This window comes from Muntiacus reevesi, chromosome 22 (assembly GCF_963930625.1).
Source record: "Muntiacus reevesi chromosome 22, mMunRee1.1, whole genome shotgun sequence".
Taxonomy (NCBI): Eukaryota; Metazoa; Chordata; class Mammalia; order Artiodactyla; family Cervidae; genus Muntiacus; species Muntiacus reevesi.
In genome coordinates, this window is record NC_089270.1 from 30,838,587 (window position 1) to 30,856,181 (window position 17,595).

Here is a 17,595-nt window from a genome sequence, read left to right on the forward strand (position 1 = left end):
ACTGCACTTCAGTGTGGGTGAATAATCCTCCTCCTTCACAAACCCAAGGAAATCTTGCTTCTAAGTCAGCCATTCAAAGCTTTAAACCCAAACCCTGGTCTGTTCCTTGACAGAAGTTAGAAAGATTAGTGTTCTAACAATTGCCATCCTTCCATCTCACCACTGCATGTGCAGCCCTTGGTAACCTGAAGCAAAAATTGCAGCATGTATTCAGTCTCAGGCCCTACTTCTTGCCCAGAGGGTCACATGAAGCTTTTCGTTTGCATCTGGAATGTCAGGACCATGGAGATCACAGACCAAAACCATTTCCTGTTACTGTTGAAGTCTTGTTAACACTGATACTCCAGATCGAACCTGGGGAAGAGTGAAAGGGTAAGAGAAGGATTCCTTTTTCACAAATCTGCCCTCAATGCTGCTTCCTGACACTATCATGTTCCCAATGCCACACTCAGCAAGTGAGACCAAAATTCTATATTCTGAAGCTACATATTAATCCATTCCTATATCTGTACTTCCAGAATGCTATTTCCAACTCGCAATTATTTCCTCTCCTACCTCCAATAGTTACTGAGACTATAAAGCATCCAACACATTCCAACTGATAGGCCATCATATCCAGAAATATCTCAAGAGGAAACAAATTGTCATATGCTTTCTGTAGTTTCGGTGATATCATTTATCACACAACTGATCATATAATTATGCAATATACTTTTAACAATATACAACATTTTTAGGTATATGGTGTCCTTAATAAACTTTTCAAGTTGTTATTTATGTATTCGATTTTAGCTATAAAGAGAATGCTATGAAGTTATCAAGAATTCACCATGATCAGCCTGTGAAACCCCTGGACCGAGCAGTCTTCTGGGTTGAGTTTATCATGCGCCACAAAGGAGCCAAGCACCTTCGCCCAGCCTTCCATGACCTCAGCTGGTACCAGCACCACTCTTTGGATGTGATTGGCTTCCTGCTAGCTTGTGTGGCAACTGTTGCATTCCTGGTCACTAAATGTTGCCTGCTTTTTTGCTGGAAGTTTGGTAAACCTGCAAAGAAGAAAAAGAGAGAGTAGTAGTTTTTTTGTTTTTTTTTTTTTTTTTTTTTTTTTTTTTAGCAGTTGGCCTGGAAGCCTTGGAATGGTTCATTGAAGTAACCAGCCATTGATTAGTATAGATTCCTCTCCTACTCCACTGGATTCTTGTCCATTCCTCAGTTTATCAAGTCAAAGATCAAAGACTTACTCCCAAAATATGCCACATGATTCAGAAATAAACTTTAAAATAATCTATTCTTGAAAAAGAGAATATAAACAATTAAACAAATGGAAGTTACTACCATTAAAGTCTCATTGATTTATTTATCAATTTTAGTTTAATCAGTTGAGCTGCTGTTTGAAGTCTTAGGAACATAATGATTAATTCTATTTTCAGTATTGAACATATTGAATATTTCCTGAAGATCTAACATGATTCTGGGTTCAGTGTGGGTTCATTACTACTCACTCTTTAAAGAAACTGGACAAGGAGTAGTGTAGAGTACAGTCTAGCCAGAGCTTCCCTTCCAGTCAGGAAGATCAAGAGACTCAGAGTTTCTACTCTGCTGTACCACACATTTTGCTGCCTGCTGCCTGCTAAGTCACTTCAATCATGTCCGACTCTGTGACACCCTGGACTGTAGCCTGCCTGGCTCCACTGTCCATGGGATTCTCCAGGCAAGAATACTGGAGCAGGTTGTCATTCCCTTCTCCAGGGGATCTTCTCAACCCAAGGATTGAACCTGCATCTCTTATGTCTCCTGCATCCATAGGCAAGTTCTTTACCACTAGCGCCACCTGGGAAGCCCTAAAGCACATTTTACACCATCAGTTTTCTTTCAGATGACACATCAGACTTTTTCCCGTTTGTAAACACCATTTTCCGTCTTTCACTCCAAGATTCCCCTTCATTTAGATATTAATAGTGATAATACTTCATTTGTATTATATTAATAACCCTTCCTGGCTTCAGAGAACTAGCTGATTATCATATACTAGCAAAGTTGATGGTACAATGGACAAAAGTAAATGATTAGAATTTAATACCTACCCTTTTAAATTAACTTAAAAATCTATTTAATTCTTTCCTACATTAATTTTACTTACAAAGTACATAAGTGAAAAAGAAGAAGCAAACTACTAAAAAGTCACACTGAAAACACTTTTGGAGGAATATGTATTTCTCAAAAATGCTATTTGCTATGTGGATAATTTCTCCAATAAATGGAAACCTGGGAGTTTGCACATTTCTTCCTTTTCCTTTGTATCATCACTTTTCCTGGTCCTCTCATGAACTGTACTGTGATCACTAAACTAAGCTCAAGTACCTAGACGTCTTACTAACTAGTGTTAGCCAGAAATCTGCAGTAACATGAGGATAAAAGTTGATTTTTAATAAAAATAAAGATGTCTTTTCCTTTCTTTTCTAAAAAAAATCTATCTTCCAGTACGCTGCCCTTGAGATCTATCCTCCAGTATGTTTTGACCTTGCGATCAAAAAACTATTTGGTCTTACTGTGATAGCATTACACAGTGGTAATCAAATTCATTAAATGATCTACCATAGCTTTTGATATTTATAATCCAAGCTTGCATTTGTATCTTAGAATAATTATAAATCACTTGGGCAGTTATCTGCTTTTTACAACAACAGTGGCACAAATAACAACAAGGTAAAGATAAATTTATTTTTAGATGTGGAATTAACTATAAAGATATTTTCTCAATTGTATGATGTTTTGAATAATTAATTATAATGATTTAAGGTATACAGTTTAAAAAGTGTAAACATAATTTCATCTTGCTTATGATAAAATTAATGTAACCAAACCTACAATTTACCACAGTGCTATATTCTGGCAATAAGATAATGCACTTTCCTAAAATACATTTTAGGAAATGTATTTTTAAAGAAGTTATAATTTAAAAATCATAATTTAATCTTTTGTTACTTTCTACCAATGTCAAGGTATACCATCACTTTTTTTTATTACCAAATGAGGTAGCATAAGGAGTTTAAGCAAACTCACGATATGGATACCTTGAACAATTTCTGAGTTTATTCAAAAGAACTACCATAACAAATAAATGAATAAATTCTATCATGTAGAGACCAATGCTTTTCTTAACCACAAGTTTCACCTATTTAAATATCTATACATTATTATATTAAATAAATTAACAACATGGCAGTAATTTTAGGTATGCACAAGCTAAACCTTTGTAACATGTCATGTATTTCCAGTTTAAGTTTGATAAAATATTTTTCAGGAGTTTGATGATCTCTGATTTTTCTTGTCAGTTAAAATAGCAAGCTTTAATATACTTTATTTTTTAAAAATATTTACACTTGATATGTGACTATTTTATGAAATCCTGCTCAAGTTTCTCCTCAGTCATGACAACAGAAAATGTTAAAGTGCTGTGCTGCGCTAAGACTCTTCATTTGTGTCTGACTCTTTATGACCCTATGGACTGTAGCCTGACAGGCTTCTCTGTTCAGGCAAGAATACTGAAGCAGGTTGCCATTTCCCGCCCCGCCCCCCTTCATCGCCCCTCAGGGTATCTTCCCTATCCAGGGATTGAATCTGGCTCTCTTAGGTCTCCTGCATTGGCAGGGCTCTTTAACACTAATGCCAACTGGGAAGCTCGAAAATGCTAATAGGGGGATGCAAATATTTTGTACATGTGGCTCAGATCATGAACTTCTTATTACAAAATTCAGACATAAGCTGAAGACTGTAGGCAAAATCACTAGACCATTCAGGTATGTCCTAAATAAATCCCTTATGATTATACAGTGAAGTGACAAATAGATTCAAAAGATCATATCTGATAGATAGAGTGCCTGAAGAACCATGGGTGGAGGTTCGTAACTTTGTACAGGAGGCAATGATCCAAACCATCTATAAGAATAAATGAAAAAAGGCAAAATGGTTGTCTGAGGAGGCCTTACAGATAGCTGAGAAAAGAATACACGCTAAAGGCAAAGGAAAAAAGGAAAGATATACCCATTTGAATGCAGAGTTCTAAAAAACACCAAGGAGAGATAAGAAAACCTTCCTAAGTGATCAATACAAAGAAATAGAGCAAAACAATAGTATGGCAAAGATTAGAGATCTCTTCAAGAAAATTAGAGATACCAAGGGAACATTTCATGCAAAGATGGGCTCAATAAAGGAGAGAAAAGGCATGGGCATAACAGAAGCAGAAGATAATAAGAAAAGGGGGCAAGAAATCACAGAACTATACAAAAAAGATCTTAATGACCCAGATAACCATAAAGGTGTGATCACTCACTTAGAGCCAGACATCCTGGAGTACAAAGTCAAGTGGGCCTTAGGAAGTGTCACTATGAACAAATTCCACCTCAACTATTTCAAATCCTAAAAGATGGTGCTGTGAAAGTGCTGCATTTAATATTCCAACAAATTTGGAAAACCCAGTAGTGGCCACAGGACTGGACAAGGTCAGTTTTCATTTCGATCTCAAAGAAGGGCAATGACAAAAGATGTTGAAACTAAAACACAACTGCATTCATCTCAGTTCAGTTCAGTCGCTTAGTTGTATCCGACTCTTTGTGACCCTAAGAACCGCAGAACGCCAAGCCTCTCTGTTCATCACCAACACCTGGAGTTCACCCAAGCCCATATCCATTGAGTTGGTGATGCCATCCAACCACCTCATCCTCTGTTGTCCCCTTCTCCTCCTGCCCCCAATCCCTCTCAGCATCAGGGTCTTTCCCAATGAGTCAATTCTTTGCATGAGGTGGCCAAAGTACTGGAGTTTCAGCTTCAGCATCAGTTCTTCCAATGAACACCCAGGACTGATCTCCTTTAGGATAGACTGATTGGATCTCCTTGCAGTCCAAGGGACTCTCAAGAGTCTTCTTCAACACCACAGTTCAAAAGTATCAATTCTTCAGCGCTCAGCTATCTTTATAGTCAAGCTCTCCCATCCATATATGACTACCGGTAAAACCATAGCCTTGACTAGATGGATCTTTGTTGGCAAAGTAATGTCTCTGCTTTTTAATATGCTATCTAGGTTGGTCATAACTTTTCTTTCAAGGAGTAAGTGTATTCTAATTTCAGGGTTGCAATCTCTATCTGCAGTGATTTTGGAGCCCCAAAAAATAGTGTCAGCCACAGTTTCCACTGTTTCCCCATCTATTTGCCATGAAGTGATGGGACCAGATGCCATGATCTTAGTTTTCTGAATGGTGAGCTTTAAGCCAACATTTTCACTCTCCTCTTTCACTTTTATCAAGAGGCTCTTTAGTTCTTCTTCACTTTCTGCCATAAGGGTAGTGTCATCTGCATATCTAAGGTTATTGATATTTCTCCCAGCAATCTTGATTTCAGCTTGCTTTTCTTCCCGCCCAGCATTTCTCATGGTGTACTCTGCATATAAGTTAAATAAGCAGGGTGACAATATATAGCCTTGACATACGCCTTTCCCTATTTGGAACCAGTCTGTTGTTCCATGTGCAGTTCTAAATGTTGCTTCCTGACCTGCACACAAGTTTTTCAAGAGGCAGGTCAGATGGTCTAGTATTCCCATATCCTTCAGAATTTTCCACAGTTGATTGTAATCCACACAGTTAAAGACTTTGGCATAGTCAATAAAGCAGAAATAGATGTTTTTCTGGAACTCTCTTCTTTTTTTGATGATCCAGCGGATGTTGGCAATTTGATATCTGGTTCCTTTGCCTTTTCTAAAACCAGCTTGAATATCTAGGAGTTCATGGTTTGTGTATTGCTGAAGCCTGGCTTAGAGAATTTTGAGCATTACTTTACTAGCGTGTGAGATGAGTGCAATTGTGCAGTAGTTTGCTATCAAAGCAGTGCTCAAAATTCTCCAATCAGGGCTTCAACACTGTGAGAACCAAAAACTTTTAGTTCAAGTTGAATTTAGAAAAGGCCGAGGAACCAGAGATCAAATTTCCAACAACCTTTGGATGATAAAAAAAAAGCAAGAGAGTTCCAGAAAAACATCTACTTATGCTTCATGACTATTCTAAAGCCATTGACTGTGTGGATCGCAACAAAGTGGAAAATTCTTCAAAAGATGAATTGGGACACCTTATCTGTCTTCTGAGAAATCTGTATGTAGATTAAGAAGCAAGAGTTACAACTGGACATGGAACACACACTGGCTCCAAACTAAGAAATGAGTATGTACAGGCTGTATATTGTTACCTTGCTTATTTAGCTTATATGCAGAGTACATCATGCGAAATGCCTGGCTGGATGGAGCATAAGCTGTAATCAAGATTACCAGGATAAATATCAATAACCTCAAATAGGCAGATGATACCACCCTTCTGACAGAAAATGAAGAGGAACTAAAGAGCCTCTTGGTGAAAGTGAAAGAAGAGAGTGAGAAAGCTGACTTAAAACTCAACATTAAAAAAATGAAGGTCATGGCATCTGGTTCCACCACTTCATGGTAAATAGATGGGGAAACAAGATATCATGACAGACTTTATTTTTGGGGGCTCCAAAATCACTGCAGGTGATGACTGCAGCCATAAAATGAAAGATGCTTGATACTTGGAAGTAAAGTTATAACAAATCCAGACAGTGTGTTAAAACACAGATACACTACTTTGCTAACAAAGGTCCATGTAGTGAAAGCTATGATTTTTCCAGTAGTCATGTATGGATGTGAGAGTTGCATGATAAAGAAGCCTAAACATGAAAGGATTGATGCATTTGAGCTGTGGTGTTGGAGAAGACTCTTTAAAATCATTCTGACTGCAAAAAGTTCAAACTAGTCAATCCTAAAGGAAATCAGTTCTGAATATTTTTGGAAGGACTCATGTTGAAGTGAAGCCCCAATACTTTTTCCACCTGATGCAAAGAGCAGAATCATTAGAAAAGAACCTGATGCTGAGAAAGATTGAAGGCAGGAGGAGAAGGAGTCGACAGAGAGTGAGATGTTTAGATGGCATCACTTACTCAAGGGACATGAGTTTAGGCAAGCTCCAGGAGTTGGTGAAGGTCAGGGAAGCCTGGTGTGCTGCAGTCCATGGGGTCACATAGAGTTGGATATGACTGAGTGACTGAACAATGAAGTGTATATACACACATATGTGAACACAATGTCACATTCTATACATTATTAAAAATGACTCATATTTTTGGTTTTTAATTTTAAACTTGCTTGCTTTTTAAAATGAAGAAAGCACTTTTTTCTGTCATGTTTTATCTATTTTACCAAAAGTAATGATTTTCTGTGTTTCAGATTTATCACACTCCTTACGTTTATGAGATTATCTGCTGTATTTTAAATGGTAATATAATTGATACTTAGAAAGGTCTGCTACTCGTAAAATAGAGAACCATAAGTTCTGCAGTGTACGTTGAATTACTACCAACCTTCTGCTTCTCAATTTTATTTCCTCCCCACGTTCTTTGCTTCTGAATCCACTCCAATTCCACAAAGGTTCTAGTTTCTGACTCCAAACTTAACCAAGGAGACTGAGATTCTAATATCTCATTCTCAGTTCTTTCCGCACAAAGACAGTCTTTAATACTCAGATAAAACTGTATATGATATCAGTAATCCATATGGCAACATGAAATGACAGCACCTTTCACCCTTAAAGGATTTGTCAGATAATAAAATTATGATTTTTGTATCAAGGGAAGCCATCCCCACTATCCTAGGGAGCCTTTACCACAATTAATATGCTTCAGTTTAGTTCTTGTCTCCCTTCCAGGCAACCTCCTTCAAAAGGACTTATGCCCTCACTGCTCTTTTCAATGTCCCTGACCTCACAGCAGGCCACTGTCAACCCATGCCTCCGCCAGAGCTAGATGCATATGAATGAAATGATTTCAGTAAGCCCAGAGACTTACAACTTCCATTACATAGAAGATTGCTAAATCTTTTCATGTGAGAAATTTAGCTTTTAACAGTAGTCTTTTAATATTCAGATTACCTGTCCCTCTTTGCAAAACTTGTTATATAGCCTAGCTTCTCCCTTACCTCCTTGGAGTCAGTTTCTCCCCAGTTGCCAAAGATACTGCCTCCCAGCTCAAGTCCTAATATTCCCACCAAATAAAACCTAACCCTCAGCTTTTAGGTTGTGCATATCTTTTCCAGTCAACATTGTAAAAGGAGGTAAAGTTCAAAATGCATGTGTAGTCAAGTATATTTTGGGCTTCCCTGGTAGCTCAGCTGGTAAACAAACTGCCTGAATGCGGGAGACCTGGGTCCCATCCCTGGGTTGGGAAGATCCCCTGCATAATGGAAGGGCTACCCACTCCAGTAGTCTGGCCTGGAGAATTCCATGGACTCTATAGTCCATGTGGTTGCAAAGACTCAGACACTACCGAGTGACTTTCACTGTCAGTTTTTGCAGTCAGTTCCATACTTTTTAAAACCATTTTAGTTTTGCAAATTTTGCTTTGTGTTCAGAAAATTATATGAACATAAATTATGAAAGAGATGTTAGTATTATGACCAGGAATGAATGAATGCCTAGACTCATCCATCAACCAGACTTCATCCCAATGTGCTATGTGCTATGTCACTTCAACAGTGTCTGACATTTTGCTACTCTATGGATTGTAGCCTGATAGGCTCCTCTTTCCATGGGATTCTCCAAGCAAGAACAATGGAGTGGGTTGCCATGCCCTCCTCCAGGGGATCTTCCTGACCCAGAGATCAAGCCCATGTGTCTTATGTCACCTACATTGGCAGACGGTTTCTTTACCACTAGTGCCACCTGGGAAACCCCTTTATTGCAATGGTTTCTAATAAAAGGTGATGCCTGCAGGCAGCACTAGAGGGAGTCCTGCTCTCATTCCAACAAGTCCTGCCTTGCTACTCAGTGCAGAGTTTGGTAAAAGTCTGAGTCGACAAGCTCTGATTCCAGGTTAAAATGATTTTCAACTCTGCCCCAGCTCATATTCCCTTTTTCTAACTGAGTACCATATAAAGTGGGGAATAGAATACTTGAGTGTGTGATCTAAGACAGATGGCATGGGCTACTATGAGTCCACTTAAATTGTGGAATGGCGATGAGAGACCAAAAGTCCATCTAAAGATGGATAGTTCCTCTCTGATTTTAAGTGGGAAGAGGCAAGAGAAATGTTAAGCCATAGGTTCCTGAACTTACTGTCTCTTCACTTGCCCATTCATTTACTAATTTATTTATTTGACCATGCAGTCTTCGTTGCAACATGCAGGTTTTTTATTTGTTTATTTATTTATTTTAGGTTGTAACATGCAGGGTCTTTAGTTGTAGCATGTGAACTCTTTAGTTGCTGTGTGTGGTTATCAAAGCTTTTGCTTTGATACTTCAGAATGATCAAAAGATCAGAGTATTCGGTCACACAAAAGACTCTTTGGAGACACTGAAGGTGTGAATCATTTAAACCAGAGGGAATGGTAGAAGTTCCACTTTATCCCCATTTCCTCCTCCTTTGAAACAGTGTCTGCAGTGTTATGCTAGATCTGTCATATTTGAGGGACAGAAAACTCATTCGTTAGACTCAAAGGAGAGGGATTATGCTCTATAATGGATCATATCCAGAGCTTCTCCCATACCTGACTGAGATGAAATAAAGGAGGAGATTTAAGATCTTGAGATCATGTTCTAACGTGTTGAGACTTTTAGAAAACTAAGGATGAGGTGAATATATTTTGCTTGTGTGATGAACATGAAACTCTGGGGCCCAGAGGATAGACTGTGGTTAGCAGAATAATGACCAATGAAGACATCTAAACCCTAATCCCCAGACACTGTGAAAATGCCAACACACATGGTGAATTTTAGCGAACTTTGCAGATGAAGAGAACATCTTGCATTATCCAGACTGAGCCCATCTAATCACATCCAAATTTTCTTAAAAGTAGAGAACTTTACCTAGATTTAGAGAACCAGAAACATAGAAAGGTGAGAAGAAATCAATCTGCTGATGTTGATTTTGGAATGGAGGGGAAGGGGTTGGAATGTAGGAACTAGGAGAGAAATGCACCATGGAATACAGGCAGCCTCCTGAAGCTGAGAAAGAAAAAGAAACAGATTCTTCCCCTAAGTCTCCAGAAAGACATGCTTAGCTGTGCCAGCACCTGGAATTTTAGTCCATCAGACTTCTGAACTAAGAAGTGAATTTATAAAGTTTAAAGTTCTGAGTGTGTAGTAAGTTATTACACCAGCAAATTATAAAAAGAACTAATAAACTAATACAAAATTAAATTCTATGATTCTGTCCTTCCCATCATGGAAGGAAAATATTTCTTTATATTAACAGGTTCTATAGAGACACGGTGTTAAGAAACAGAACACCTTAAGACCCATTACTCATTTTGTAAATGGATCACTGGAATGATCTTCTTGTTATAGCTCATAAACACAAATCCTGAAAGCTAAACTAAAATCAATCTGAGAAATAATAATTCAACAAGAAACCATTTTATTTGAAACCCAAACATTGACTCCAAGCAGGGTTAGATCCCTGGGTCAGGAAGATTCCCTGGAGGAGGGAATGACAAGCCACTCCAGTACTCTTGCCTAGAGAATTCCATGGACAGAGGAGCCTGGTGGGCCACAGTCCATGGGGTCACAGAGAGTTGGACATGGATGGGTGACTAACACTTTCACTTTCATGTTCTTTCAAGTGCTAATTAGCTCTCCTCTGGAAAATTTTAAGACTTTCTGGATTAGCCCTCTTTTTGTGGGGTTCTTTCATCTCATATCTACATTCTCACAACCTGCATAAGAAATTTTCAGAAATGAAAAAAGGAAATATCTCTCTAGGACTTGTCCAAAGCTTCTCACAGTTTACAGAGCAAATATTTATATAACCACAGAAAAATTTCTCCTCATACTAGGAGGAAACTGTATTCCTTCAGGCTTCCATGCTTTTTCACATTGCTCTTTAAATCTAGATTTCCCATACATACCTTTTATACTTGACAAAATACTAGTCAGTACTCACTCTCTGCACAAACATCACTATGTGAACATCAGTTCTTTACTCTCCCAGGGGGACTTGTTCTGTGTTCTAAAGGGACTTATAAGGGGCTTTATAACCAAAATAGTCATAACTAAAAGTAATACTTTCCATCCTAGGCATACACTATCCAGTTCCCTTTCTTTTTCTAGATTTTCAAATCTATATTTTTCCTTTATCTCTTTCCTCAGTGTCCAGGAAATCAAAGCTTATTTCACTGGCAGAATGAATGTTTTGCTTAGAATCTATGTCCAAATCCTTCTTAAGAGATTCTCCTCTCATTTCAGGTCAATAGATTATTGATATCATGGAAACAAATCTATCCCGTGACTTGCATCTTCCCCTTCCTGCTTCTGATTTGATGGGGATTCCTGGTAAGATTTTTAATGTAACATACCTCAATTACAAAAGTAGGATACAAAATGAAGTTCAGAAGAAGGTGTTTAGAGGATAAATTCTTTCAAAGAGTAAGTTTTGAGGAAGTGGTGAAGAAGTGAGAGGAATAGAAGGAAGGTTATAAATGTTCGGGAAAGGAAATGATCATAATTCAGAAGCAATATTCTCAAAGGAAAGTGACTCAAGTTATACTAAACTGACTAAAGTTATACTCCAAGGATGCTCATGTTCATATAAAGAGGGAAAAAGGAAGGAATAACTTCAGTCGAAAGAACAAAGGTGAGCTAAATGAAATGGAGCTAATAAAATAGGTGTAAAAATATGCAGAAAGAAATGCTTGGAATGCTCAGATAAATCAGAATGTATCTGTGTTGACACATGCTGCTTTCTTATCTGCAAACTCCCTACATCCTAGGTAATTTCCTCTTACCCTAGAGCCAGAGCATTTACAGTGATACTAGATTTATTGTACACAGAAGCACAAAATCATCCATGCTTTTCCTTATCGATTTGCTTTCCAAAGCCTCTGAACTGGAAATTAGCTTGCAGAGAAATTGCTAAGGCAAACTCTTGGAAACTGTCTTTAGCTCATGGTCATTGTGACCTAACCAAGTGGCAGTTATGTTTTAACTACCTAATTGATTCTGTCCCGGATATAAGGGAGAGCTACCTCTGAAGCTAAGGAAGCTTATGAAGAAGGTTTGGATTTTATCAGGATGTCTAAGAGATGGGCTTTGCTTCTTGTGCTTTCTTTTAATTTCAGCTGTGACTTCTGTAAACAGGTGCTGGTATAGCCAATGGAATAGAGTGACTGCATCAATTTAAACCAGTTTTGGATGAACTTGCTCAGAGGGAGCAAGCATCCCATCTTGCTGTGCTAGCATCTTCAGCTTCCATCCTGGTGGATCCCAGTAAACCCTCTGCCCTTAAATTTGTGTCTTATCCTACATCCTTCACTAAGAATGAGCCTGATTTGTGTTTTATGAAATAGATCAAGATATGGGCATATGAATTACCAAAGAGTACATTATGGGCATATGATTCAAAGATGCAAAAAACATATTACAAATATTCTGATACTGTTCAAAAGCTCTGTGCAGATGCAATTTTAAACAAAAAAAACTTATGAGAAAACTGAGAGAGTCCAGATTTGATGTTGTTCTTAGAGATGCAATTTCTCCTTGTGCTGTGCTGCTGGCTAAACTGCCTACCCTACCTTTGGTCTACAGTCTTCGATTTACCACTGGCAATACATATGAAAAACTCTGTGGAGGGCTTATATGACCTCTTTCCTACATATCTATTATCATATTTTAACTAAGTGACAGAATGATATTTATGGAGAGAGTGACAAATATGGTGTATGACCTATATTATGACTTTTCATTTGTTACTTTTAACAAGAAGAAGTGGGATAAATTTTACGGTGAAATGTTAAGTAATTCTGGTTTATTACATTTTCCCTCCAGTAGATGAAAAGAAATTTTATCTTCTTTGTGTGGGTTAGAGTGGTATAATTTGTATTTTCTTATGTTCAGTGTCAAAATGAAAATATAACACATTTTTAGTCAAAAGGTATCAACTATTCAGGGGAGTATGCAAAGTAGTCTAGAATTCTGTGACATTGGAAATGTTCCTTTATTTGACAGTAATATCCAATATGTGAATATTCTTGAGCCTTATTTATTTTGAAAGCTACATATGCACTGCACTTTTCATAAATCATAATATCTGTTATTTACTGCTGTAAAATCAACTATCCTAAAACTCACAGTTTAAAAGAGAAACCATGCTGTTTGCTCATGACCCTATGAATCAGAAATTTGGGCTGGGCTTAGGAAAATGTCTTTTCAACGGGTTTTGCCTCAGCTTAATCTTTATGCTACTGTTAGTTACCAGGCTTGGCAGAAGTGGAACAGTCCAAGAAAGTGTCACTCCCATGGCTGGTGTTTGGCAGATTAGCCAGATATTGTGATTGTCTCCTCCAGCTGACCTCTCCAACAGCAAACCTTGGACCTTTTTAGATGATAGCAGAATTCTAGAATGGGCTGCATGAAAGTTTTAGGTCTAGATTTGAAAGTCACACATAATTATTTCTGCCACCTTCTATTTGTAAAACAAGTCAGGAGGCAAGCCCAAATTCAAAGAGTGAGGAAATAGCCTCCACCGCTTAACAGGAAGAGCTTCAAAGAGTAATAGCCATTTTTAGTATGCTAAAGTAAGAAATTTCATCAAATGTATTTAAAAATCAAGTGAAGGTTGGTCATGAGAAAATATCTTTATAAACCTGGATCAGTAAAAAAAAAAAAAAAAATCTATGTACAAAGCAATCTGATATTTTTATAAACTTTGTATTTACTTGTCTTTAAAATTAAACATTTCTATGAACTCATAGCTGAGGTTCCTTTTAGCTTTTAGAATCAAAGTTCCTATCATCTCTCTCTAGAGTCAATTCTATTATTTTAATCTCTCTAACATCTCCATCATCTAGTCTCTCTATTAAGAAGAGAATTGCTTAGTTATGGATGAGTTTCTCTGAGAGTTATCTAGTATTACTCCTTCTCTCTCAATGGATTAAATGTCATTTACTAAGTAAACCTTTATTGTTTCCTATTTAATGCTTTCCTATATGTCTTGGGATTGATCACTTAGGAAGGCTTTCTTATCCCTCCTGGCTCTTCTTTGGAACTCAGCATTCAGATGGATGTATCTTGCCTTTTCTCCTTTGCCTTTAGCTTCTATTCTTTTCTCAGCTATTTGTAAGACCTCCTCAGACAACCATTTTGTCTTTTTGCATTTCTTTTCAGGGGATGACTTTGATCCCTGCCTCCTGTACAACGCTATGAACCTCAGTCCATGGTTCTTCATGTACTTTGTCTATCAGATCTAATCCCTTGAAGCTATTTGTCACTACCACTGTATAATCTTAAGGGATTTGATTTAGGTCACACCTGAATGGACTACTGTTTTTTCCTATTTTCTTCAATTTAAGACTGAATTTGACAATAAGGAGTTCATAATGTGAGCCACAGTCGGTTCCCAATACTGTCTTTGCTGACTGTATAGAGCTTCTCCAACTTTGGCTGCAAAAAAATATAATCAATCTGTTTCAGTATTGACCATCTGGTGATGTCCATGTGTAGAGTCTTCTCTTGTGTTGTGGGAAGAGGGAATTTGCTATGACAAGTGTGTTCTCTGGCAAAATTCTGTTAGTCTTTGCCCTGCCTCATTTTGTACTCCAAGGTCAAGCTTGCCTGTTATTCCAGGTATCTCTTGACTTCCTAATTTTGCATTCCAGTCCCCTATAATGGAAAGGACAAATTTTTTGGTGTTAGTTCTAGAAGGTCTATTGGGTCTTCATAGAATGATTCAAATTCAACTTCTTTGGCATTAGTGGTTGGGGCATATACTTAGATTACTGTGATATTGAATGGCTTGCTTAGGAAATGAAGAGATCATTCTGCAATTTTTGAGATTGCATCCAAATATTGTATAACCCACCTCCCAGAATATTGGAAATAAAAGCAAAAATAAACAAATGGGACCTAATGAAACTTAAAAGCTTTTGCACAACAAAGGAAACTATAAGCAAGGTGAAAAGACAGCCCTCAGATTGGGAGAAAATAATAGCAAATGAAGCAACAGACAAAGGATTAATCTCAAAAATATACAAGCGACTCCTGCAGTACAATTCCAGAAAAATAAATGACCCAATCAAAAAATGGGCCAAAAATCTAAGCAGACATTTCTCCAAAGAAGACATACAGATGGCTAACAAACACATGAAAAGATGCTCAACATCACTCATTATCAGAGAAATGCAAATAAAAACCACAAAGAGGTACCATTACACGCCAGTCAGGATGGCTGCTATCCAAAAGTCTACAAGCAATAAATGCTGGAGAGAGTGTGAAGAAAAGGGAAACCCTCTTACACTGTCGGTGGTAATGCAAACTAGTACAGCACTATGGAGAACAGTATGGAAATTCCTTAAAAAACTGGAAATAGAACTACCATATGACCCAGCAATCCCACTTCTGGGCATACACACCGAGGAAACCAGATCTTAGAGAGACACGTGCACCCCAATGTTCATGGCAGCACTGTTTATAATAGCCAGGACATGGAAGCAACCTAGATGCCCATCAGCAGATGAATGGATAAGGAAGCTGTGGTACATATACACCATGGAATATTACTCAGCCATTAAAAAGAACTCATTTGAATCAGTTCTAATGAGGTGGATGAAACTGGAGCCCATTATACAGAGTGAAGTAAGCCAGAAAGATAAACACCAATACAGTATACTAATGCATATAATGGAATTTAGAAAGATGGTAACGATAACCCTATATGCAAGACAGAAAAAGAGACACAGATGTATAGAACAGACTTTTGGACTATATGGGAGAAGGCGAGGGTGGGATGATTTGAGAGAACAACATCGAAACATGTATATTATCAAGTGTGAAACAGATCGCCAGTCCAGGCTGGATGCATGAGACAAGTGCTCAGGGCTGGTGCATTAGGATGACCCAGAGGGATGAGATAGGGAGGGAGGTGAGGAGGGGGGGGTTAAGATGGGGAACACATATAAATCCATGGCTGATTCATGTCAATGTATGGCAAAAAACCACTACAATATTGTAAAGTAATTAACCTTCAACCAATACAAATAATTGGGAAAAAATAAAATAAAAATTCAGGAAAAAAAAAAAAAACACCAAATACTGCATTTTGCACTCTTTGCTGACTATGAGAGCTTTTCCATTTTTTCTAAGAGATTCTTGTCCACAGTAGATATAATGTTCACCTGATTAATTAAATCCACTCATTCTGGTCCATTTTAGTACACTGATTCCTAAAATTTCGATGATCACTCTTGCTATCACCTGTTTGACCACTTCCAATTTACCTTGATTCATGGACCTAACATTCTAGGTTCCTAGGCAATATTCTTTACAGCATCAGACCTTATTTCCATCAGCAGTCACATCTACAACTGGGCTTTGTTTTCACTTTGGCTAAGGCTCTTCATTCTTTCTGGAGTGATTTCTCCACTCCACTTTATCCATTAGCATATTGGGCACCTACCAACATAGGTATTCCACCTTTCAGTGTCATATCTTTTTGCCTTTTCATGTTGTTTCTGAGGTTCTCAAGGCAAGAATACTGAAGCGGTTTGCCATTTTGTTTTCCAGACTTTATTTTCTTGGGCTCCAAAATCATTGCAGATGGTGACTGCTCCATGAAATTAAATGACACATGTTCCTTGCAAGACAAGCTATTACAAACCTAGACAGCATATTAAAATAAGCCTAGACATATTAAAAGCAGAGACATTACTTTGCTGACAAAGGTCAGTGTAGACAAAGCTATGGTTTTGCCAGTAGTCGTGTATGGATATGAGTTGGAGCTTAATGAAGGTTGAGCACCAAAGAATTGATGCCCTTTAACTGTGACGTTGGAGAAGACTCTTGAGAGTCCCTTGAACTGCAAAGATATCAAACTAGTCAATCCTAAAGGAAATTAGTCCTGAATATTCATTGCAAGAACTGATGCTGAAGTTGAAGCTCCAGTACTTTGACCACCTAATATGAAGAACTGACTCATTGGGAAAGATCCTAATGCTAGAAAAGATTGAAGGCAGGAGGAGAAGGGGATGACAGAGGATGAGATGACTGGATGGCATCACCGAATCTTGGACATGAGGTAGAGCAATCTCTGTGAGTTGGTGATGGACAGAGAAGAAACCTGGAATGCTGCAGTCCATGGGATCACAAACAATTGGTTAGGATTGAGTGACTAAACTGACTAAGTAAACCTAAAACATCAGGGATTAACATTAGAATATAAAAAACATCAGGGGTTAATATTTGAATTATCAATCTCTGCTTTCTGATTCTATAGCACCTGCAGTTTGAAAAACTAAGCAAAAGGTGAGAGCGCAATAGATTTTTCATTTCTGAAAGATTTCTAATCTTGATTCTGTATCCATTCAATAACAAATACTTATTGAGCTTCCTCTTCTTTTCTGTTGTTTACTGATTTGGGGAACAGAAGGAAATTAGTAAATATTTGTCAAGAATTTACTCTCTTCCAGGAAATCTAAGTCCATCATATTTATTAATTCATAGGATAGAAACATAGAGATCTTATTCATAGGCAGTATTATTCTCATTTTATACATACAGA

At 37.7% G+C, this 17,595-nt stretch overlaps 1 protein-coding gene across 2 annotated transcripts in view; it reads left to right on the forward strand.

Annotated features, from left to right (window-relative positions):
* The window catches only part of LOC136152674 (UDP-glucuronosyltransferase 2C1-like), a 45,741-nt gene extending 44,627 nt beyond the window's left edge, over positions 1 to 1,114 (forward strand). For both annotated transcript variants that reach the window (XM_065914000.1, XM_065913999.1), the window contains one exon: positions 793 to 1,114. In XM_065914000.1, coding sequence (XP_065770072.1) covers positions 793 to 1,072 — 280 coding nt within the window. In that variant the 3' untranslated portion in view covers positions 1,073 to 1,114. The remainder of the gene's footprint in view (positions 1 to 792) is intronic.
* The last annotated feature ends 16,481 nt before the right edge of the window (positions 1,115 to 17,595 follow it).